Raw genomic sequence first — 27,008 nt, forward strand, 5'->3', positions numbered from 1 at the left:
CTCATGTTACAATATCCTGCTCAGATCTGCTGTATTTCCCAGTATTGATCTATTGCTCTCCACTGAGAAAAGAGGGACAAGAGGAGCAGAAGAAAAGGGAGGATGAGAAGGCAGGGGCGAGGAAGAGGAGAGAGAAAGGAAGAAGAGATAAGAGGTGGAGAGAGAGAGAGAATAACTCTAGCCAAGCACTTAATCGCATAAAAAATGCTTTAGGAATTTGCTCAAATTTTGTAGGAGCTACATAAAATAATCAATCAAATATTTATCAAAACAAAGACACAAAAACACAAATAAAAATCAATCATGACTTCAACGCCAACTTGTACCTCAGTAAGCAAAAACATTTATTATGAGAAGTTTATCTAGAATGACAGGAGAAGTGTTTTGGCTATTGACAGGGCTCACCTGCACACGCTGCAGACAAAACACTGTGGATGATATGTGCGTCCCAGAGCGGAGACCACCTCCCCTGAGATAAAGTCCCCACAGCTGTCACACTTTGTGCCATATAGCCGCTGGTAGTCTGCTGTACAGATGTACTCGCCACCCTTCTGGAAGAATCCGGAATGTGCCAAGTCACAACCACAAACTGGAAGCACAAGAGACAGACAGGAAATATTTATTTAATGCTAAAACACTTTCTTATATACAAGTGCAGAGAAAACTGAAGAAGTGCTACAGTATGTGTACTGTCATTAAGTTTGTATGTACTGCAGGAGGAAATTGAGTTGACATACAGATAAACAGTAAACAGCTGCTGAACCGGTCAGAGTTTATGAGGGACTGTTTAAAAGTTTTGGTCATCTCAAAATCACAGCGCACATAAGGAGAACACAAAATGGATATTTTAGATTCAGCATGCTTGCTGCAGTACTTACAATGTAAATTTTTATATATTTATGGTAAGAAATGTACAAAATATCTTTTGTGTAACACCTGTGCAACAAATATACCTGGTTTTGTGGACCAGGGTAACATAAATTGATCTTATACTGATTCTATAAGATGTCCACATATTGACATTAAATTGAATAAAAACTACTTACATACTGTAGGTACTAGTATTAAAGGGCACCTATTTTAATGCTAAGAAACAATGTTATTTGGTGTATTTGGTGTAATACCATGTGTTAGCGTAGTTTATGGTTAAAAAACACATTATTTTCCACATACCGTACATTTTTGTAGCTCCAGATTTCACTCTATTTCTGAAACGCACAGATTTTGTACATAACTTATGGATTTGAAAAGCGCTGTGTCCCTAATTGGTCAAGTAATCTGTACATTGTGATTGGCTTGAATACCTCACAATAAAATGCTGACAGGAGTTAACTTACAGGCTGAGTACGAAGCAGGAGGAATTATGGTTATGTCGGTCTTTACTACGTCACAGAACCAAGAAAGTAAACTGCTGCCTACAATCCGTGTGTTTGTTGTAGTCCAAGAAAATAGATTTACATGGGAGACGACAACTCGTCATCGTTTATTTTGGGGTTTGCACCTTTGGCATACCGTTAACATGTACTAATACACACCAATGGAAATGTAAAATCGTGAATCAGACCATAGGTGCCCTTTAACTCTCTAAAAAACTGAACCTGGGGTGAGATGTGATACTGTTGTGTGCAGACATGACCATATTTCAACATTAGTGCAAGAGATCGCATGCATGCATGGCAAGCTGAAGAATCTCCCTTATCTCAGCAAGACTCAAATCATCATGGCATACTGTTAATGCATCTGCATCATAGACACACACGTGCACACACACCCTGTCTCACAGCCCACGGCATCCATCATCCTTGCACTGACAGTTGGTATTGGCTCGCAGAATCAGCAATGATTGCCTTTTGCAAAATGTGTCACTGTAAATCAATATTTTAAAGTCACACACTGTTCCCTTATAAGTCACTTGTACAGGTATGTCATCTAAGTAGTCTTGCACTTTGCATTTTTAAAAGTGCCTTCAAAAACAATTGAATACTTCCACTGTCCAAAAAATTGTACGGTTCAAGTTTTTTTTTCTTGCCTTTATACTGTAGCTTGATGACCTACAAAAGTGAAATGAACGAATTGAATCTTTAGGAATCAGTCAAGAGTGAAGCTCAGACCATGATAAAATAGACCAAAAAACTTCTGAAAATAGTGTAGCCTGCGGACATTAGCAGTGAGATCTTCAGTGTGTGCCAGCGGCTTCAACAGAACTGAGATTTTGACTGAATTCTGAAGTCTTTGGTGGAGTGTTACCACATGTGCAAATTATAGCCCTGATGTGGAGATGTGTGCGTCTGTGCGTATGTGTTCGACACTGTGCCAGGCAGCCAGATTTCAGACAACCACAACACAATGGCATGTTGCTTTAAATGGTCCAACTGGATTGAAACCCTGCAATAAAAGGGAGAACCGTAATATTTGAAGCTTGATGGGAAAAAAATCTTAAGGCCTTCTTAGCTCAAATTACCTAGAGAGACACAGAAGATTAAAGACATAATTCACAAAAAAATTAAAATACTGATCTCATTTACTCAACCCCATGCTGTTCTAATCCTGTGTGAGTTTCTTTCTTCAGCTGAATACAAAAGATGATATTTTGATGAATGATACTTTCATTGTAGTATAAAGAAATAGTATGGAAGTCAACTGTGTGCTTACCATCATTTATCAAAATATCTTCTTTTGTGTTCAACAAAACAAAGAAACTCATACAGGTTTAAAACAATGTGAGTAAATGACAGAATTTTCTTTTTTGGGTAAACTCTCCCTTTAACATTACTACCTAAAGAAAAAGCGTGCACACTGCAAATAGGCAACGTCTATAAGCATGTTACTGGTGTAATCAACAGTATTGAGGCAAAAAGGATCAGCTGTGATGGAGGAAAAGAGACAGCAACTAGTTTTACGGCGTGAGTCCATTTTTGTTTCTAATGTCGCAAGCGGAAATGCACATAAGGAAATCTGATGCTTTTTTGACCTGAGGGAGGAGTTCTAGTAGCCTGGCTCCGCCCTCCTACGTGCTTCCGCTTAATTTTCATTTCGCTTCAGTACTACGTCTGGGACTGCTCTGTACAGTGTCGTTTTCTCCTGCAAAAATCTGCAGGACCAATCAGCAAACAGATGGGGTTGGCTAAATAAACAATATTCTTAATTATGGTGACAAAACATAATTATGAGGCACACATATTTTAGTATAAGTATTAAATATTTTAGTATTAAACATTAATAAGAGACCAAAGGACTTTTGCACAGAGACTTGATACTCTGTCTCATACACTTTACATCTGAACAAGCATACAGAAAACAATGATACAGACTTTCCTAATGCTACATATGGGAGAGATTTCAGGGAAGTGTATTAAATATTGACTCGGTTTGCTCGGCTGTAAAGTTGCGTTCACAATACAACGTGGGAAAAACAGTAATACAGCATTATCCCACATCCCACACTATATTGTTAACTGTTGGAAAAAATAGCTAATTACTGGGAAAGTTTCTATTAACTATTATAAAGTTTGCACATTTATTTACTTTCCAACACTGCCAATTGTCTCAATTTCAAGAACAATATGTTCTACCTTTAAACTGAATGCTGGTGAATGGTTGCTGTTTAGTGAAACTGGAACTCATTATCCCGACTGTGCTGCTGTTGGCTCATAGTGTTTTTCTACACTGACAGCTCTATGGAGAAACACAGCAAAGTGACACGCGTGCTGAGAAGTGTGAAGTACTGTGAGACGCTCAGACAGAGAGCAGAAGCTAAAAGGGGACCCAGAGGGCCCACCATTTCTTCTGTGGCCATGCCTGCATCCCTGATCACAGGATAATAATCATGTTCCATTGGAATGATTACAAAACATGAAGCAATTCAATACTTAGTGTCAAATGTATGATGTGTAGTAGTTTAAGAATCAACTATTGAAAAAAAAAAACGCTGTAGGATACAACCAGTTATCTGAATATTAGGATAATATCAATGGTGTTTAGGGCTCTTATCGTAACATATTATGTTGTTTATATAAATAGACTGATTGAATTTAAAATAATTAAAAATGTAGTTGCCATCTTTCAAAAGCCATATCATACCATATCTACCGGAGTGTGTCACGAGAACGCCATAATGTCAGAAACCTCACCAAAAATATTATTAAGATAATAGATTTATGATTGACTTCAATCGATTTGTTTAAAGAATCAAAATGCATTTTAAACAAATCTGGTCCAGAAATTAGTAAAAAAACATTTCAGTACTGATAAAAGGTTCGCAAAACAACCATTCATTGGCTGTGAGATTGAAAGAGGACGTCCTTCCTAACACAGTTGCCATAGGAATCCTAAACCTTCCACGGTTGCCCTAGAGACAGCAGGGTCCCATACAAAATGCCTGAGGTGTGAGTCTGCTTATTTGTGTGGCTGTCACTTTTCAATAACTGGCAAAGTATACGTTTACCTCGTATGAAAAACATAACCTATGAATATAATTTTTCAATAGTCAATAATATCAGTAATGTCTATAGTGATGTCTACAAAGGAACTTGTATGGCGTGTCTTCAAGTTTCCGTCAAGCTTGTACTGATTTAGGGTGTGTCTGTTCGGGTGGGTGAAAATTCGCTCTGGGATTTGATGGCTTGTTGTAACCACTGTGTGCTTTTAAATTGGGACCACATGGAGAGAAAAGTCCCTCCAATATATCAGCTTTACCAAAAAACTCTGTATTACTTGACAGTTTACTATTCAGATTTTTAAGACTTTATCAAATTGGAGACAATAACATTTTTCCAGACATTTTTTTCTTTGCAAAGCAACTTACAAAAGAAAATGTATTGATTAGATAAAAAAACAATAAACAAAATACAAGAAGAAAGCAATGATATTCAGTGTCCCGAAAATAGTCCCCTGCTATTGAAAGTTACCAAGGGGACTATTTTCGGGCCCTGCATAATATCATTGCGACTGCAGCTATGTTACCGCAACAAAGTCCTTGATTATTACGCCAGAATGAGAGTATAGTTCCTAGACATATCTGCCTAGAAAATGGCAACTTTTAATTTTTCGTCCGTCTTAGTACACGATGTAACTACAGAAGTGTCAAGTTTTAAATAGGAAAAATATCAGAATTCTTTGGTTATTTTTGAGCGCAATGCTAATGGTATAATTAGATTCAATGAATTGTGCTAAGCTATCCTAAAAGTGGTAGCTCCAAACCCGGAGATCAGCTGAATGGATTCCAAAAAGTTAAAAATCAAATGTTTAACTCTAGGGGAGCTGGAAAAGAGCCTTTTTTCAAAAAAAGTGGAGTGTCCATTAAAACATAAAAGTTTACTAAACTAACAACACTACTTGAAATCACAATATTAACGAGAACAAAAACCATCAAACTGTATCTTTAAAGGGTGTTCCTGTAGTTTAACTGGTTTAGCACTACGATAGCAGCCCAAAAGGTTGTGGGTTCAATTTACCTGAGATAAGTGGTGTAGGGCAGGGTATACGCAGGTATACGGAGTATGCCCACTTCTGTATAAGATGGCATGGAGTATACCCACTTCCAAATTCTAAACATTGATTAATACTATTAATTTCGTAATGATCCTATACAAGCAGCAGAAGTTAAGTGACAATACTGGGCCCATTTTGGAGTAAACTAAATATGCAAGACTAGTCTTACATCACTGTTTATAACAAAGGGCATTCAACCTTATTTGGACCACTTTAAAAAATATTGGCATAAATTAAGAGTATACCTACTTTACAGACACCACTACACCACTGCTGGAGGCCACACATACATTTTAATTCATAAGATTCAAAAATATTTATTTATAACGATTTATTCATACTGATATAAAAATGTATAGTTTAAATGTACTGTAAGTCTCATTGAATAAAAGACATTGTGATATTCTAGGGAAAAAGTGACAACTTCATTAAACATGCCATTTTTCATCTATTTTCTCCTGCAGACTGCACCCAAGTCAGGCTTTTCACTTTCAGCCACATACTGAAAATTCTCCACCACTGCCCTTCAATAACATCCAACTCCTCCAGCAAAACTGTTGTGCCTACTCGTCTGAAGTTGGTTCAGAGAGCACACGTTATATAGAAGCTGTATATAAATCTCTCTCTCTCTCTCTCTCTCTCTCTCTCTCTCTCTCTCTCTCTGCTACTCAGTTCTGAGGTCCTTAAAACAGAACTGATTGGGAACCAGCGGGAGGTTGGCTGATTATGTATTTATCAGTAGCCAACAGATGCAATTAAAATTTCCTTCCTCAGGACTTCCCAAAACCTCAATACAGCCCCACTCCATTCCTCATCTTTAGTTCTCCTTTCCTTTATCCTAAGATTCTTTCATTATAACATTCTCTCACTGTCTTTATTTCTTCAACTCTTCTTGAGGTAGAGCAGAGAGAGACAGACATCTCTGTCCTAATCTTTCAGTTTCTGTTCTCTGTTTCCCACTCTTTTAAGGTGGGGTGCATGATTTTTGAAAAACACTTTGGAGTCGGATCGAGTACCAAAACACACTTGTAGCCAATCAGCAGTAAGGGGCGTGTCTACTAACCGACATCGTTGCCTGGGTTGCGTATGTGTGGGGCGGGTCTATCAAAAGAAGGTCCAGATTCTATTGGGGTAGGGGCGTGTTTGTTTAGGTGATTTCAAATGTCAACATTGGCTTTCAGAGATCATGCACCCTGCCTTTAAGTGTTTATATACACATAAGTGTCCTGCTATTATTTGATCCATTTGGCACCTATTCTCTTTTTTTGTAGTTGTTGCCAAGACAAATCCATAAAATAACAAAAAATCTTGACCTATTCTCCACTTCACCTGGACAGCTTCAGAGAAGCCTCTCTGGTTGACAACACAGCATGTTGCCCCCCCACAACAATGGATCCCTTATCTGTCTACACCTGTTTTTACCACCGTGATGCTTCTCTTCCACTTTGCTGCTGCTAATGGGAAACTCATCAGCTGTAATTAATGTGCCGTTTTGACTGAAAGATGGAGTAAGTGTGCAATGAGAGAAGAGGAAGTGATTAGTCCCCTTCAGGGCCTGACACGGCCCTCCACTGAGCAACCAGATGGTCTTTTGTAGACTCCATTGGATCGTAATAGCAAGAAATCAAGAGAATGACAACAAAGGCATGATGCATGAGTTGTAACGGTTAAATAAATCCGAGAGGCTGAAGTTTCATCAGAAGAGTGCAGCTAGAGGCGCACCAGTCTGACTCATTAAAAAGCCCATTTACTTACTGCTTGTTCTCTATATGGGGCACAATGTAAAATTCTGGAGAATAAGTAGAAGTATGTAGATAACATTATACCCACCCGATTGGATATGCTATTATTTAACAATGCATGAGTCAAAGAGATTTCAACAATCACTGTTATCAGTCTGAATACAGTAATAATGCTTTGTTAAAAATCTCTTTAGCACTAGCAAATGCTGGTAGACTGTTTCCTCTAATGTTGATTTAAACAGACAGATGTAATGTTTTTGGCAAGTCTACTGTCTATCAGAAACCAAGATGCCCACTTGAGAAATGGATAACATTGCAAATACTTATATATGATTATATATGGGGAATATATTATTTTATTCTTCCAATCCAGACTTTTGACCTCTTAAAGGGCACTTATTTCATTGCTAAAAAATATCGTTATTTTGTGTATTTGGTATAATACTATGTGTTTGCGTGGTTTATGGTTAAAAAACACATTATTTTCCACATTTTATAGTACATTTTTGTAGTCTTTCTGAAACCTCTGTTGTAGTCAGCCGAAAATGTGACGCTCCATACTATGTTTGAAAGATTTGTTCACCATGTAATGCTAACAGGAGTTAACTTTCAGGCTGTGAGTCCAAAGTGGGAGGAATTATGATAATGTCGGTCTTGTCCACATCAACAGGCCCAGAAAGTAAACTGTTGCCTACAATCCGTGTGTTTGTTGCAGTCCAAGAAAAGAGATTTATGTTGGAGACAATAACTCACGTCATTGTTTACCTTGGGGTTTGTACCTTTTGCATATCATTACCATGTATTAATACACACGTACATGCCAAAGGAAATGTAAAATCAGACGATGCTCTATAAAACCTAAATTGCTTTTATTGTATTTAACTAAAAAGAGCTTATTTAGCCGTTCTAACACAAATTCTGTTTTATCCTGCGTGTCACAAGAATAAATGCATATCCATGCATTTAACATCATTGTAGGTGGCACATCTGGAGTTTTATTGGGTTGAAATGCATTCAAATAATCTATGATGTCATCCAGATATTCGGGCAGACACATTCTGTCTGTGAGAGAAGGTCTCCCCAGCAACTATAGAATAGGCTTAATGATTGGACGGGCATACGTTGCCATAGCTACGAGAAGCTCCCATCCTGCTCAGTCTTCCTCCTGCACTGGCTGACAGCTCAGCAATAGCTTCACTCTGCACATACAGCTACTGACCCTTGGTATTATCTTTATCACAGTGGCTTTATTGCTTTATCGTGAATTTTTTTACCGTATCTGTCTGTGCATTTAACCGAAAAATGCTCTTGTTTGCTTTTATGTGTGCTAAAACATTTAGTTTTCTGGATCAACAGTCAGAGATTGTGGCTAATCTGTTATTGATTCAACCAAAGGCAGTGAGAACACAAGCGTGTAATCATGCATTATAATTTCCAAATGCAAAGACTAAAAGTCAACTAAAATACTGAGGCAAGTCAGACTGTATAGGAAAAGAATCTGCATACGCTAGGGAAAAAACTCAATCTTACACACACTATTAACTCTTCTTCATTTAACCATCATTTTATAAAGGGTTTTACATTGGCAGATTTCCTAATGAGCTGCCAATCCTTCTCAGAAGAAGCAGTGCTGAGCAGCATTATTTGATTTTTTGAAGTAAACTAACAGCTCATGACCTCATGGCAGCGTTCAGAGGAATTTGCTGACTCTAACAAAACTGTAGCTGTCTATATTTAGTGGTTAAGTACCCTGACGTTTAAATTACAGCTAATTTGCAGATTGAGACTGATTTGATTAATAATGTATGGAAAGGCTATAGTCTCTTTATTTTATATACTACATATTTCTAGCTGCACAGTCAGCAGAGGATGAAACCGGTCATGGCAAGATCACAGGTTCAATTCCCACAAAGTAATAAAATACACCACTATAAAAACTTTTTACTTGGATTTGAATAATAGTAAACTCATCAAAACTATGGAAAATAAATTAAAACTACTAAGCATCCTCAACACGTCATTCTTTCCTAGAATCAGCAAAATCATATTCTTGAGGTCTCACCCTATGATTTTTAAACAGTAAAGAAGGAATTCCCATTAACTGTGGGCTTTTATTGGCTGCTTTTTCTTACACAGATTATAATGTGATGGCATTACTTTATTTTTTGTTTACAAACGTAATTCAGTCTAAACAACACTCTAAAAATGGCAGGGTAATTTTTAACCCATGCTGGGTAAATATTGGATAGCACACATTAAAAATTATAAATGATGGTTTACAAAAACCCGAACACACAGAAGTGGTGTGCACATCAACTAAACCCAGTTGGTTTAAAACAACCTAGCACTGGGTCAGTTTTAACCCAGCGCTGTGTTCTGTTCAACCCAGCCATTTTTTTAAGTGTACTAACCCTGTATATGTGTAAGAACTTGAGAAAAATTTCAGTCAATGTATATAACTGTAATTTTGGACAGCTATCCCAGAACAATGTCCTTGAGCAGTGGAGAGAGATGATATGTCAAGTGGAACTGGTCAGTGGCAGCCGGTGACTTCTCTTTCTAGGGGCACCAATTCAAAATATGTGTTTGTTCCGACATGTGAACCATGTGCATCATGAGTCATTTCAAAATACACTATATTGCCAAACGTTTGGGCCACCCCTCCAATTCATTGAATTCAGGTGTTCCAATCTCTTCCAGTGAAAGGAACTCTTAATGCTTCATCATAACAAGACATTTTGGACAAATTCATGTTCCCAACTTTGTGGGAACAGTTTGGGGATGGCCCCTTTCTGTTCCAACATGACTGTGCAAGGTCCATAAAGACATGGATGAGCGAGTTTGGTGTGGAAGACCTTGACTGATTCCTGACCTAAACCCAATAGAACATCTTTGGGATGAATTAGAGCGGAGCCTATGAGCAAGGCCTTCATCCAACATCATTGTCTGACCTTACAATTGTGCTTTTAAAAGAATGGTCAATAATTCCCATAAACACATTTCCATAAATATACACTCCTAAACCTTGTAGAAAGTCTTCCAAGAAGAGTTAAAGCTGTTATAGCTGCAAAAGGTGAGCCAACTCTATAGTGTTGAAAGGGTTTATGATAAAAGAGATGCTCATGCAAGGCACTAACTTAAAGGCGCTCTATGCATTTTCCGTTTTTATCAAACAGCGACCCCTAGAGTTGCTGGAGAATACTTGCAACTGGCGTAATTTCCCACCCCCACTCTGTGCACCTCTGAATATAATGACCAGGTAATGTTTCACAATTTCATACAAATATTAGGCTACTGCATAGTCTACTAAACTACTGATGATGGTAATAGGATAATAAGAAGCTTATTCCAAGTGTAGAGTATGCATATAATAATAAAGTAGCCTACCGCGTTTGCTGGCTTATAACGTTTTTACATGACTGCAGCTAAATCACAAGTAAACAGTCTATAGTCTATATCTACTGTATAATTTCATTTGTGTTTTTCTATTGTAATGTAAACATTACAAAATGCCATGACAAAGTTAATTGTGTACGTTGCATTATTTCATAACATTGGCCGTTATAATGTCACTATACATGATTATTGCTATTTATCATAATAGTTTGCAAATTGTGCATGTTTACACTATTTACAACCTCTAGGCTTATTTATGTCCTGATAATTATGTGAGATATGATAATCGCATGAACAAATAAGATATTTACTTACTAGTCCATCAACCAGATCGCCAGATCAGCATCTCTGTTGCATCCAGTGCTGTCTTTTAGCTCACAACAACGACTAAAAGCCTGACCGAGTGGGACTCTGGTTCCTAACGCGGTCAGATTCTCTTTTCCTACTCTCTTCCGAACAATCTTTCTTAACTTTTCAATTGTCGAGCATCACGTCTCAAATTCCCGAGTGCAGTTGTTGTTTGTAGGCTTATACTGTTCGATTTCAGGTGGCGCTGCAAGAACGGACAGCACGTTGACGTCAAAGTATCACGTGAATGGCGGCATTTTGACGTCATCCTTCTGTCAGTTCTAGCGGCACCGCACAAAGTCAAACAAGCCTAAAGGGGCAATTTATAGTCGTGCGTAGGTCCTACGCCGTAAATTTCTAACAGCGCGTCGGCTCTACGCGGACCGCAAGCGCTGTGATTGTCCACCAGAACCCCTCCCGTCAGGTAAAAAAAACTGCGTCATAGGTATTTCCGTTTGAGAAGGTGAAAACAAAGATGAGCCAAGTTGAGGAGTGATTTAACTCAAACTGCAACATAAGTCGCTGTTTATTTACTTCCATCATTGCTGGTCTTCTCAAATTATACACAACAAGTTGCTATTTCTTCTTCGTTTGTGGGTTAACTTGCTTAGCTTCTTCTTCTGTGATGACTTCTGCTGCTACTGGGGTTACATGCGTGATTACTGCCAACCAGCGGTTTCGAGTGTGTTTGCACGTCGACGCGGACGGCGACGCAAAAGTATAAATGAAAACCGGCGCGGAACCTACGCCGTAGGACCTACACATGACTATAAATCAGCCTTAACATGTGTGACGTCATTGCCGTAAAGCAAATCATGATTCTCGCGAGATTTGTCAGGGGCACTTCTATCAGGCTTGCATTGCTGGTTGTTCTAGCGGCATCCTCCCTGAGCTTCAACAGGAGGATGATTCGCCCTACTATGACTTTGTTTACCACTGAAATAACTTTGAAGCTGTTATATTAAGGTAAAATAACTGCATAGTGTGTCTTTAACACTAAACATTAATTAGACATGAAATTAAGAGAGGATCGGATTCTGGAAAACGTGAGCATCTCTTTTTTCATAAACCCCTTTGAAGCATCTTCAGCAGATACATATTTTAACATGACATGTGATGCACACATGACATGACGAACTTCGCATCGTGCGCCCTCGAAAAAGAAGTCACCGGCCGCCACTGGAACTGGTCCTTAAGTCTTAAAGATAGTGCTTGTACCTGTGCATCACTTAATACAGAGAAACAACTGCTGGTAAAGGTTTCTTGCTATATGACACCACTCAGACGTACTACCAACTCAAATACATAAACTTACAGTACGGTTTAATTATAGAAACAGATCACATGCTGTTCTTTTGTACTATATTGAAGTTAATATTAACCAAACATATTCTCAGAAACATTTGTTTTTGAAAATGACACACTGTCTTCTTGCTTTGTACTAGACTGTTTCAAGAAGTTTAAACGGCAAGTTGTGAACACAAATTAAAAATTACCCATATTAGGTATTTAAATATCAGTTATCTGGAAAACAAATAATAAAGTAGCCTAAGATACTGGTATATAACTTCCTCAAAGCAATACATGCAATCTGAAAGAGGCAAACATCCAGATTTGAATAGCAGTAACCCCAAATACAATTTGTTCATACTTAAAAAATGAATTATGTGTGAATTTGAGTGTTATCGCATTACACAACAAAACATCAAAGTAAGTGTCATCCTTAGACAAATGATACTGGAGCTTAATTTTCTAAGCAATGACTTGTCTAACCAACTGTTCACATGGTCATTTAAAGTTTCATCTAATGCAACGAAACCTGCATGCATTTTTAAGTATAGTGCTTTAGTGCATAATGAGGTCACTGTATATCTCTGGTAATCAGGGGACCACACAAGTGTTTGTCTTTCATCTCCTACAGAGCAATCTTTAATCTGACTGTTATTTCAATAGGGGAAAACTGCATAAACAAATGGGCATTTAATGAGCTTTCTGTGCATGCACATCTAACAAGATGCCCATAACAACAGTAGTAAAGAAACAAATAAAATGTGCCTTTGCATGATCATGTGTACGTGTACATATCTGATGAGAAAAACTAAGGACAAGAGGAAGCCTTCATCATTACAGTTATGTATGTGTGTAATTGTGTACACAAGAAGGATATACAGGTGATGAGAGTCGTGCGTTGCATGGCTGCCTCCCATTTACACAAACTATCCATTGATGTGCCCTTGGACTCAGCTGGTTCAGAGTACAGCATCGGCCTGTTCTCATGGCCAGTGCATGTTAAACAGCCTCAGTTTTAGCGGTATCTACGTGACCTTGGCCCATATACTTCATTCTGTGTGCTGTAGTGCTTTTGCTGGTTCAATTAGCTGCAGTACAATGGCAAAGGCATTGCCCACAGGCTAGTTTATAAAGGCACGTTGTCAAGTACAGCCAACCTATCCAATCTATTTGATTGTTGTCCAAACCAAATACTCCACTACAAGTAATTGATTTCCTGACTGGTTACCAATTCCACACTTAGGCTAATCATTCATTGCTTTTTGCATTTAAAGCTCAGCTCAGATCAATAAAAGGCAGTGGTGGCAAACAAAGCAAACCAATAAAGTGGGCAAAGAGTTTTTGTATAGGGATCAAATTAGTTTACAGGAATAGATGTAAAAGTGGAGTGTGTTTACCATCACAAGCACTGACCTTTGACTGGACATACTGAGGAAGCTGGGGATTCTTGTGAAAAATCCCACAAATGCTGCCCCTTCATCCAATTAGCTGGGCCTCAAAGCCCCAAGGCCTCTTTGCTCATCAGAACGCTCTGTTCTCCCAACCAAACAAAGCGCAGCATGCATGGAGGCCAAGCTGTCAGTCAGCGGAGTGTAAAGGGAGACACTAAACAAAGCACCATGCCGCAACACAACAACATTGAAGATATGAGCTGTGGGTGCAGATTGATTGCCACTGGACTTCCTACACACATAGCGCACGGCAAACACACTCGCGCACAATACAGTTGTAAGAGAAGGGATGGGGTTGAGTTGGAGTAAAAATTACTACATTGCTTGCGGCCATTTTCAGTGGAGATAAGGGCAGCGGAGGGTGAGCGGACGATTTGGGAAAATAAAGCTTCGTGTGGGCTTCTCATGACGTCATAATGGAGCGAGGTTGCCGTTCCCCTTCGATCTCTACCTCGCTGTATGAGCCCCTTTTACACCACCTTCCTGCTCACCAACTATGCCCCAGGGTTTGCTGTGGGTATGGCTCCTTCCTATTGGCTGTTGGTTTGATAGTGTTGCTGAGAATAACCACCAACAGGGGCACGGTTCCCCTCCACACAGTTACCACAGCAACCCCTTAAAAGCAATGCAGGGGCCATGTGAAAACACAAGTTTAGTGTAAGCAAAGAAAAGTGGTACAAATAAAACCTTAAGGAACTCTTTAACCTTTATTATAGCTGGCCACAATAAGGTCATCTCCTCAGATAGAGTATAATTAGGGTTTCAACATTTTTTCTCTGTAGGTGATTTAACTTTTTCTTCCATCAATGCTATGTCAATGCTAAGGGCATTGATCTGTGCTAAAAGTTGCTGAGCTAACATCGTGATGATGTCATGCTGTATAGAGGATCCCATTGTGCAACAGGTCCTGACATCAGACAGCCATGGAGTCCCAGGAGTACAGCCAGGATCATTAATTCAGAACTGCCCTGCTTTTAACCACTGATGCCAGACTGCTATTAGGTCAGAGAGCACTGCTTTATTTCTTAATGAAGTGCTATTACCGCATAGCATCTATTGAATACTGTATTGTATATCTGAAACAATTCCAAGCTTGCATGCAAGCTTCTCACACAATCTAAGGGCTCACTGCTAAAAAGACAAGCACTGCTGGTCATTGGTATATGTTGTGTATTGGGTGGAAATTGTGCTTTTCAGCATTTAAACCAAATAAATAGCAGAAGGACAAGAGGCTCTTACCTTGGCAGGTGAAGCATTTGATGTGAAAGTGGACACTCTGCACTCGGACCACCTCCCCTTTACACACTTCCCGGCAGCGAAAGCAGCGGATTGGTCCAGAGCCCCGTTCACTGCCGCACGGGCTTTGCGGATAGGGTACTGTTGAAGAAATGCAAAAAGACATTAAGTAACAAACCTTAAAGGACCCCTAACCTAGGTGTTTTACCAGTCTTTGGTATCCCTAGAATGTGTCTGTAAAGTTTCAGCTCAAAATACACCATTTGGCCATTTGTGGCTGCATTAAAAAACATGCTGTTTTTGTGTGTGTTTCTTTAAATGCAAAGAAAGCTTATTTTCCCCTCCCTGTATGCAAAGTAGGGGGTAGAGCGCTTACACATGTGCTTGGACTACATCAAAACATGTGTCTCTGGCAAAAGGTTGAACTATTTGCTCATAAGGCAGAGTCTGTGAGCGGTTATGGTTGGGGGCCTATCAATATGACATCACACTGCTAGGGAATCCCCAACAGCCCTGTTGCAATTTAAAGGAGATTACACAAAGAAGATTAGATGGATTTGTATAATAAGATGTTTCTGCACACACACTGGCGACTCATTTTCTGATAGAAACACATTTAAATGTGCATTTTTTAGTTAGGGGGTCTTTAACAGGTGATTTTTTTTAAGGGCACAATATGCAATTTTCCCCGCTAGTTTCCACCTGCATCAAGTCAAACTCACCCATGATTTCAAAAGTGGCGGCCGGTGACTTCTTTTCGAGGGCGCTCAATGCGAAGTTCGTCACAACATGTATGTAGCCTGTCGTGTGTGGTTCCTTTTTTCAAAATATGTGTTATGTGCATCGATAGATGACTTGCAAAATTAGTGCCTGCTGCAGATGCGTCTAAAGGGTTTATCATAAGAGAGACGTTGGCGTTTGCCAGATACTCGCATAATCTCATGCGGAATCAAAGTTTAATGTTAAGGGAGTGTCTTGCATGTATTTTGTGAACGTGAGCGTCTCTTTTATCATAAACGGGTTTGACGCGTGTGCAGCAGGCACTTATTTTGACAAAACACGTGATGCACATGGTTTACATGACGCAACAAACACATATTTTGAAAACACAGGCAACACACATGAAACTCCGAACACATATTTTGAATTAGCGCCCCTCGGATGAGCAGTCACGAGCCGCCACTGTTTCTACAGCAATTAAAAGTGGGAACTTACGATAACGCGGACATGACACCATTGATAGACAACAAAAAATAAACAAAGACTTTTTTTTATTCTGCAAGAGCGAGGATGGGGCCTTGATTTCGCGGCTTTACTTTCTGCACACTACTGCGCAAGGACTGGTCCCGAAATCGCTACTGCGCAGACTCAAGACCCAAGATGTCAGCGCCGTATATCGGGACACTGACGGCTTCCCTCTTCACCAATGGAAGAAAGCGAACGGGCGTTGTCCATCTTTTTTACAGTCTATGGGTGAAACTCACAGAAATGAGCACAGTTGTAATTTAGAATTTTGGCGATTATGTAATTGTTTTATCAGTAACTGTAATCCTGATTAGTTTTTCGATTAATTGTGCAGCCCTAACTGCACTAGTGAATAGTGGATATTTTAATGCACAAATGTTATTGTGCCTTTAAACATAGGATTCTGTATGAGGATCCTAAAGGTTAAATGTAAAAATCTTTACAATGATAGCAGATGGGATGAGAAAATGTCTAACATAATAATTAATATTTATGAATTTGGCTGCAATATCTTATCTGTTACTTATCTGTCATTCAGTGCAATACACATCTCCTTCATATCTTTCTAACATTTACATTTGTGTAAGTGTATGTGTGTTATATATGTATATCGGTTGAGTAGTGCACCTGAATGTATCAAACAGCAACAATAAAGCAATTCTAATCAATTACTTTCTATGCAATCACTATAAAATGTGTTGTTCTCGCTTTAGTCAAAACAGATTAAAACAGGGGATATAGTCCAAAGCAGCAAGAGCACCATTATTCCTAACATAGTCTCTATTGTTACAATGTTGGCAGCACTGAAGAATTACCAGGCATGAAATCAAGATTCATCAGCACCATGTTTTTACAGCTACCTGAGAAATGAAGTGAGGCGAAAGCCAGGATAAACAAAATGCATACCAGATAATGCATACTGTTAACTGAGTTTTAATGTGTTTCTGTGTGTGTTGGAAAAACAAATGTATCGGCCAACAAAATGTGTCGGGAAGTGATATTAATCAGATAAACTTGTAAAGGAAATCTGGTAGTATTATCGCGATAAACAGTATAAACACATTGTATGTTAATTAAAGTTTTGGAGGGCAGAGAAATAGAAGATTAATGTGATAAGAGCCTCCATCAGTTTAATGTGACAAAGTGTCTTGTACATCTAAATCATTTCACATTTTCTCAGCCTACTGGAATTGAGTTTCATTGACATTTTTTCATCTTCAGCTAAAGAACAATGATCCATTAATGCTGTTATGTCTCCTCTAGTAGCTCAATCTCACATTGGTAATATTGTAAGCACTTATTTGGCAGAGCTACACGCTGCCTGGCCATCTGCCAACACTGTTTTCTGAATCCTGTGTGTGGCCCTCGGTCATTCAGAGTCTATGGTCTCTTATCAGTGCAGACTAGAGCGCTGAATAGTCATGATGCTGTTGAAAGCAGATAACAAAATTTGTACAAAGGTGTGCATTTCATAGATGTATTGCTATGTCATAACCGGAAGCATTTATGGTTATATTTAACAGCTATTTTCCCATAAAGCTTTGATCTATGTTCCTAAAAGACTTTCACAGCTCACAACAGGGTTAAGCATACAATAACACATAAATGGAGGTGACGCATGAAAAGAGAGTAACTGCATGCCATTAAAAGTAAAAAAAATGTTTTCAGTTTGTATTTATCTGTCATTTCTAGATGTCTATGTTAGAAACCCAGTGAGGCTTAGGGTTGGGTGTAAACAGAGATTGTGTAATCCCTGCTAAAACCCAAAGAATTTCCTTTATTTTGTTTTTCATTAATACAGAATTGACACCATTTTGTACATTATAACAACATTCTACAACCTTGTAGAATATCCCAACATTGTTTTTTTATTGGTACAAACAGTAGTAGGGTGCCACAAATTTCTTTCAGTTTACACAAAAACATTAGTTACATTCTGAAATAAATATAAATGTAACATTTCTACAGAAAGCATTAAGTGTACCAAACGACACAAGGAAGAGTGAAAGAATCCTAGCTGAGAAACCTCAGTGCACTAATGATGAGCAATATTTAGCAAACGGACAGTAAAATCCGGCCCAAGGTGTAAGGTGATAACCACAGGACCTAAGGGGGCCGCATCTATTTCTGCCCTCAGCAGAGGAGCCTCTTGAGGATTACAGTCATAGAGGATTGTGGGAGAGTGAAGGTGACAGGGCTGTTCTCAATTCCTCAACAGCTGAGCAGAAGAGAGGTGTAAACAAGACCTTGTGGCCAGACAGAGTCCACTTATCCTTCACAGTAATGAGCAGTGAACATCATTAAATCCAGTGCTAGAATTAATTCTGAATAACACCCCAACTTTCTTTTATTGAATCAACTTTAAAGTTAACAAAATAATTGTATGATATGTGACATGATGTCACCAGAATCAGATTCAGATGTAAATATTAGACATAGTAAAACACATATGATGACGTATAACTAAAATCTTTATGAGACAAACGCTGTAAAGATTTTTTGATGAGATTCAGTGCAGTCATTTAATGAGATTGAAGAATGGGGTGGCAATTCAACAGTGGCGTTTAGACCGGAGTCATTGCAGTCATTGCAGTTTTGCAATATAGTCCTTTGTCGAATTGCACGAAAAGCCACCTCACATGAGCATAAAATATTTTTTGTGCTATATATGGAAGCTTTTGCATAATTGACGTATTTCCATCGTATGTATTTAAATTTCCGAATGCTAAAAGCAATTATAGTGATCTCAGTTTAGTTTAGTGTGCCCAATAAGTTGCCTGAAGAACATCTATCATATAGATGTGAAGATCCTAATCAAAACTGATTTATGCCTGTTGTTACATTAGAGCCAACCTGAGTTGAACTGACCCTGTCAGCTTGATGATCACTCAAATAAGCCAATCCCAAGGTCAGAATAATGTCTGAGGGCCTCTGTAACTTGCATTTGCCCCCTATTGTGCTCTCAGGGATGCCAATAATCTGGGATTTCAGCAAAGATTCGAGAAATGTTTCATGGCACGATTATTTAATACAATGAATAAGTTACAAGCTGTTGAGTATAGCCCTAGAAAATAATCTACCTTTATGTTTCCAACAGAAGAATGATTACAAGCACCGTATGCATAGACAGACACTGGGTTTTAGGAAACTGTACATGCAAAACAGTTTAACACCTGGCATACTAACAGGGCTTGCGAAAGTTACAGACAAGAAAAGCACTTGAGACAATAGGGAGGATAAAAAACACAGAGTGTGTGATAAATAACAGCAGCACAAAATCTTCTCAAGAAAATGCCATCCTTGGCAGTTTATGATTTAAAAATGCTGAATAATGACAAGATAGCAGATGTCTCATGACAAAACAATTCCCCCCTGCAAGCTAATATCTGTTTTTCCAAAGCTAAATGTCTAATTATGAATTAATTTCTTGTAAGTTACTATAAATAATAGCAATCTAATTAGGTAATGCCAACAAGTGATACTTTATCTTTGTGGATTATGTTTTACAGCGCTTTCTTTTACAGAAACGGAAGACATTCTGTGTCCATTACAGATTTTTCTTTTGGTTTAAGTATCCACATTTCCCTACAGACACAGCTCCATCAAAGACATTGTCCTGCATATGTATCCTACGGGAAAAACATTGGGAATTAAATCTTAAGAATGGATCTGCAGGGAGCGTGCAGGTTTCCCTTTGTTCCCAGGGCTGCTAAATCATAATGTGGACTACAGGAATGACAAATGGGTACTGGCACTCGACCAGACTGCACTCCAGATGTGATGTGTGTCTATAGAGCTACAATAAGTCCAAGTCTACTGACACACTAGCTCAGATCAAATCAACTCTAAGGTACAGTAGAGCTTAGGCATTATGCGTGACATTAATGCACATTCATAGTGCATTACATTTTTATTTAGCTGCTTTGTGAACTTTGCGAAGTTAACTTAAAAATCAAAGACCTTGTAAGGACTTTCCAGGTCCAATACCCTCGATTTTCAAGGACTAAATGTGGGGACACATTTCAAGTGGGAGCAAGGTTACATCATGTTACCTTTTAAGATACACTGTTACAGTTCTCTTTAGAGGGAACTTGTGCTGCGTCACTGCGGTGACACTTTGGGGATGCCTCCAGGGGTAAGTGCGTCTGAATGTGTATGTCAAATTCAACCAATGGCTTAACGACAAAGACAGGGTGATGCAGGAGCCAGGAAGTATATCACTATCTGAAATATTAACAAAGACGGCATTACAGGGACGCAGGAAGTATGGCAAGGGAGACACAGCGTCTCGTTCCCTTCTCAGGGAATAATCAGTTACATACGTAACCCGAGAAGTTTTCATGTGTCAAACACAATTATGCAAAAAAGCATTTTGGTATGAATCAACATTCGCATACAGAAGATAAGCATTTAAAGCGAACAGTTTACCACATGTGCCTAAAAAGTCTATATTTTGTATGATATTATTATCCTACACTACACAGGGAATAATATGGATTTTTTTTTTCAGAAAACTTCATGCATAAAATAGATTCAGGCACTTTTAATGACCTGTATCTGTGTATGTATATTTTCAAAAACTTCCCAGGGCCTTGAATCCCCCCCAGATTCACAATCTTTCAAGGATTTCAAGGACCTGTGTGTACCCTGTTAATACAGATTTTTAGAAGTAAAATTGTAGGTATAGCAAAGACGTTAAATTCATCCAATTTTCATGTAGTGTTTCAGATTTTTTAAAAGGGGACAGAGAATGAAAAACCATTTTTACCTTGTCTTTGTTGAATAATGGTAGTCTACCCGCATTCACGAACATACGAAAAGTGCTAAACATGCTAAACATCCCAGTCTCATAAAAATTCCTCTTTTAAAAATCTCAGCTAGAAAACGTCCCAATCTGAAAAACTGATGCTTATGACATCACAGGCATCTCACTGCCCGTCCACTTTAAAATAATTGGCTACAATCTTTAAATGGCAGCAAAGTCAGCAAATCAGTAATGAGATTGCAAGTTAAGCCAGTAGGGGGAGCCAAATAGGTGCAAAACCACTTGTTTAAAATTCCCCACCCTAATAGAGCTATCTGAGGGAGGTTTTTAGGAAGCTTCTAAGGCATTACAGACCCAAACAAATAATTTTTTGTCTACATGTCACATCACAGAACAAGGATAAATAACCCGTTCAATCATTTTATGTCACCTTTAAGTTACTGTTTTAGACACTTACAGTAGCTAAAGTTACTTAGTGTCTGAAATGGATTGTCAGGAAAAAAGTGTTACCAAGTGGGTTAACAGCATGACGTTAAAGAGATGTTTATTCAAAAATCTACATTTTCAAGCCTCACGTAATTCCAAAATGTTATTACTTTATTGTGTAAAGACCATCCAAGCTCTTTTCCCGTAAAAACTAAACGGTAACCATTTTCACTCCCGAAAAAAGTGCTTGGAAACAAAAAAACTTTGTGTTTCATAAAAAGATAGTGATGTTCCTGTATAGCTTAATCCCTGGTACATCCTTGTATTAGCGCACAAGAGTCCTGGGTTTGATTCCCATGGAAGACACGCACGTAAAAAATACCTTAAATGCACTGTTAGTCGCTTTAGATGAAAATGTCTGCCAAATGTATAAATGTAAATAAAATAAATAAATACATGTTTGAAGGTGCAGTTTTAAATTTGGTTTGATGTTAAAGAGGTCTGAGAAGACTGAAGGCAAGGTTCCACCCCGTTGATCTTCACAGGGTTGGCAAGACAGGACGCATGTGACACAAGCACTTCTGTAGGCGTTTGTGTACTGGGATGTGATTGATGTGAAGGCTGCTGAGAGGTAAATGCACGACTCAGCAATCCAAACTATGTCCTGACTTCTAGTAGCAGCTGGGTAGGACGACTTAAACACCTTGAGGTCAGCGTGTTGTTCAAAACCTGTTATTTTTTCCTGTTTGATTTCTATTGCATTTTGTTATTTTTAGAACACTGTTGTATTGAAAAGACCTACAAGAAATGTCACAATTTCCATACAGAAAACAGATGGAATATAGCATTCTGCTAGTCCCTTGTTTGTATGATCTGTCCGAGGTGCAGATAGGGCCGTTGATAATGTCAAGAAATGTAAGGAGCAGCAAATGAAGAGCGACTGAGTGACTTCTGCGTAATTGCTCTGTGTTTTCTTTGGCTCTAGGCTATCATGTCCAATGTAGCGTACAAGACTGCATTGTGCATGGCTGCAGCTCCATTCAAATGCAAAGTCTCTGCTTGGATGACCAGCAGGTAAGTTGTAGACGGGATGTCAATCATGTAATCGGTAAATGGCTGTCCACTCAAAAAAATACTGCAGTAAAAACCATGTGGTACTACAGCTGACATTTTACAAATCTATTAATGCCTATTTGAAATGTACACAATGCCTGATTATGCTGTGAGCTTTTGTGTACACATACAAGCAGGAAATAAAACGTCCCGGGTCTCTTTTGGACCACACATGCCCATTCATTTGTCAGAAGCATTCCAGCATGTGCTTTTTGCTTGCCATGAGACAGAGCCTGGGCACTCAATGACTTGCCATCTGTGTGCATCTGAAAACACTTGCCCTCCATAAGGTGCTGTGTTGGTAGCAGCCCTCTCCCCAGCTGACAAGCAAATGGCTTTAAAAGAGTAAATATGGCAAGTTCAATCGGCCAATGTGATACTGTTTTATTAGAGGGGCCGGTGCTGTAAACATTGACTGCATCTATGAGCACTGAACTCAGGGGAACGGTGGGGGTGAAGGGGATAAGTGTGAAATGTGTCTGCCCATCTATGTAAAGAATGCAGTTTAACGGCTTATTGCAAAAAATGTAAAATATTTTTAATTGCTAGATGCCACAGACCAGTAAGACATTTCACAAGATGGCACAACAAACAAGGGAAGCAGCTTTGTTGTGCAACAGGATTGAAGTAATTGATAATCCGTCTTTGGGTCGTACTGTAGTTTGGATGTTATGTTAGCTTCTGCTGAACTTTTCCTATGAAAGGATCATTGTCAGATCCAGCGGTCATGCCTTTGCAACATCAGCTGACAGAAGCACACAAGCCTCAAAAGAAAGCTGGGGACCAATGTGACCTAACCGCAGTCATGGTTGTATTAACATTACTTGTGATAGTTATTACTGTAGGTTGAACCAAGCGTATCTGACTGGCACCAAACTGGACTCACCTAGATGTCACTTGAAACGTGCTTTAAGATTTAAGACATTACATTAAGATGTGGATAAGTCACCTTTGTCAGTCACAGTCTAGCATTATTTTATTTCCTTTTTATTTTTGTAGTGGGGTTTTGGTCTCTTAAGTCTACCAAGTGCAAAACTACCAAGCATCCTTCTGACACTACTTAGCAATTTCTAAAAAAATGTCTTTGATCCAAAAAGTTGGTTTTAATATACATTAAAGGAATATGCATATACTAATAACCTTATTCATTGAGAATGGCTTTGGGACAAGTGAAGGGCAATAAGTCAAACACTTTTTGCAATTATTTCACAAGGTCAAGGACAGGTTTCTGCTCAGATTATTTCGCATGGATATTGCATTAGCATTTGCAATACGACAATATTAAGAATGCAAAGAAATTACTCACCACTCGTATTCATGATGATGAGACAATAATCCCAGAGTAAAAATTAATATCCAGATTACGCGATCGTCTATTGTTCCACAACCAATCCAGTTATTGAATCTCTGCTTAAGCCTTTAATTTTTTCTTTTAAATATCCCAATGATCCCGGACCACACAAGAGCATTGAACACCTGGTTGATAATATGAACGGAGGGTTTTTTTTTCCAGTGAATGTATCCCGTTTAACAATGTTGGATGAGTGTAGGGCGGATGGCGGCTTGAAAATAAAGCGGAATGTTGCCTAGTCACATTGCATGCTCTTCTGCTGTTTCTCGTGTATATGCCTGAGATCGCTCTTGCGTACAGTGGACGAAGCGCTGTCACTGTACTCTCACATCTATGGGGCGCTCGCCGGGGTGACGTCAGCCAGCGGACTGGCAAGCGAGCGCTGTGCGGCGTGTTTCCTCACGCCCCATCTACACTGCTTGAGACACGACGCGTCAAACTGGATCGTTTACTTTATTATCCATGTGGTCAGTATGTCTGACTGGGCATTGGTTATCTGACTGCTTTACTTTTGTCGCGTCGCTCGCTTGTGAAGCAGGTAGGGCTTTAGGTCATGAAGGGCGAAAGTTGAAGGATGGGTTTTGGTTGTGGCATACAATATATGGAGGTATAGCGCCCTCTTGCGCAAAGTCAGAATTAATGAACACGTTGTAATTTGAAAAGCTCTTTTTATAATTTACACTTCTATTAAAATAAACATTTAATAAAATATAAGACTAGATTTAACTAGAAACATAGGCATTGTTTTAATTTTTTAGGTAAACATAGGGATTGGTTAGGAAGTCTGGAGGATACACAGACGTTCATCGGCCCGTTGCTGCGATACGTCAACGAGTCCGCCATATTGGTCCGGGCAAGGTAACCCTAATAAGACAATAGGCTTACATGTAAACAGGAAGCCGCGTTTTTCTTTTCTTTTGTTGTTTTTCTAAAAGTATTGTTTAATTCAGTAAATAATCCCATGTTTATGAAGTAAGAATAAATAAATATAAAAAGTAATGTATTCATATTCAAAACTCAAATGCATATAATTTGGGTAAAATATATTTTCTAACTAATAAAATCTCTCAAAACTAAATGGCAAAATGTAGGATTAAAGGATTGTGCTTAAATTGATGAAGTTCCTTTTGGGTAAATATATTATAGATGTACTTGAGGTATCTTTTCGTTTATAAATGTTTGTATTTGTCATAGACTGTATAGCAGATGACAGTGCATAGGCTTACTTAGTGAAATAGTATAGTTATTGTTTTTTTTTAAACATCAACATTTTTAAACATTTTTTAAATTACAGAAATTAAAAACGCACATTGTTATCCCTGTCATACAGGGGAAATTCATATTCGTATTGTGTGCTACATAAGACTGTAATATACACTTTTATGTGTCATAACAAAAATAATACTGTACACCTTATTGCTAACAATACTGTCACTCTTGCAAATGGTTACTATATTTTGTGTAGCTATATAGCAGTACATGTTTATTGTCGGTTAAGAAGCATTCAATAATTTTTTCATTATATAACATTAAAGGTTTTTGACTTGACTTTTTGACATCAAAATAAACAATATGCAGTGAATACCCAGACAGAAAACTAACCTCGGGTGACCAGTTTAATTTTAATAGCTGTTTTATTTATTTATACTCATCAAAATATGATATAATTTAGTTTATTCCTTATCTAAAGCTTTTATTCCAAATGTACTCAATTATAATCGATATTTTCTTAAAGGTTTGTTACTCTATTCATTTCAATGATAATGCCTGTAGGGGGATCCACTTACCTGCCACTTTCCATTAACTTGATGTACACTAGGAGGCGCTATGTCATTACATGCCTTTTAACTAACTAGGCAAGCTTTCACTTTTTTATGAGAAACAAAAACAGCTTTCACTTTGCCTACTTAGGCATGCAAGTCAGTTTGCTATTTAGAAAGAAAATATTCATCATTCACCTGCATATTCTTTGTTTAGGACCATGGTTAATCGAGTAACCAGTTCAGAAAGTGACAAACACTTTATCAAGAATACTTTCTTTTCTCTGCGTCCTAACCTAAATGCTATGTGTTTTACTTTCCTTTCCCATTTACTGTCATAAGTACACAGAACCAAAGCCAAGAGGAAACAGCACAATGGAGGGATGTGACAGGCGCCTGTTGCATTCTGCATTTCTTCCTCTTTCTGTCTCTCTATCTCACTTTATTTTCCCCTCTACATCTCCCTGTTCACATTGTCTGACCATGCAGTGCTCTTAGCCTGACGCTGTTAGATATTTTGACAGGGCCATAAGGTTGGCGTCTGAGATAGACAGTATAGGCAGTCAGCATTGTTCTGCCTGTCATAGCATCAGCATTTTGTTGGGAATATGCAGAGTCTCTCTGTCTTGTCAGCTGCATCCCTCCCACCCAGTATCTGTGAGTACTTCTTATGTACTGTATAATGTTAACCATGCAGGACAAATGAAAGGGCAGACAACTGGGAACGTTAAAAAAGTCAGATTTTCATGATATGTCCCCTTTAGATAAAAAGTACATAGCAGTACAGGCAAATGTACCAGGGTCATTCTATCAACCAGTCAGGTATTTGTTCAATTATGTGTTAACAGTAAGTTTTTGTTGATGGTCAGGAGCTCATCACACAGCACCAGTGGTGGCTCGTGACTGCTCACCCAAGTGGCGCTAATTCAAAAAGTGTTTTGAGTCTCATGTGTGTGGTTCCTTTTTTTCAAAATATTTGTTCTGTGCTAAAAGAGATCCATCCTGTGTGCATCACGTGTTTTGTCGAAATAAGTGCCTGCTGCACACGCGTCAAAACCGTTTATGATAAAAGAGACGCTCACGTTCACAAAATACACGCAAGACACTCCCTTAACAGTAAACTCTGATTACGCATGAGATTATGCGAGTATCTGGCAAACGCGAGCGTCTCTTTTATCATAAACCCTTTAGACGCATCTGCAGCAGGCACTTATTTTGACAAAACACGTAATGCACAAAGGATCTCTCGAGGCGCAGAACACATATATTGAAAAAAGGAACCACACACATGACGGGCTACATTCATGTTGTGACGAACTTCACATAGAGTACCCCGCCACTGCAAAGCACACAGTTGCCATAATAAACTATTGTGATTTAATAAGTGCAAAGTGC

General features: G+C 38.6%; 1 protein-coding gene across 6 annotated transcripts in view; it reads right to left on the minus strand.

Annotated features, from left to right (window-relative positions):
* Window positions 1–24,368, minus strand: part of ablim3 (actin binding LIM protein family, member 3) — a 58,701-nt gene extending 34,333 nt beyond the window's left edge. For 4 of the 6 annotated variants that reach the window (XM_065272248.2, XM_065272240.2, XM_065272231.2 and 1 more), the window contains exons 1-3: window positions 23,809–24,368; window positions 14,957–15,094; window positions 406–589 (exon numbers count right to left, since the gene is read on the minus strand). In XM_065272248.2, coding sequence (XP_065128320.1) covers window positions 406–589; window positions 14,957–15,094; window positions 23,809–23,821 — 335 coding nt within the window. In that variant the 5' untranslated portion in view covers window positions 23,822–24,368. The remainder of the gene's footprint in view (window positions 1–405; window positions 590–14,956; window positions 15,095–23,808) is intronic. The other 2 variants (XM_065272263.2, XM_065272256.2) reach the window with 1 other exon arrangement.
* Between the last annotated feature and the right edge of the window lie 2,640 nt (window positions 24,369–27,008).

Source organism: Paramisgurnus dabryanus, chromosome 16 (genome assembly GCF_030506205.2).
Source record: "Paramisgurnus dabryanus chromosome 16, PD_genome_1.1, whole genome shotgun sequence".
In the NCBI taxonomy this organism is placed as follows: Eukaryota; Metazoa; Chordata; class Actinopteri; order Cypriniformes; family Cobitidae; genus Paramisgurnus; species Paramisgurnus dabryanus.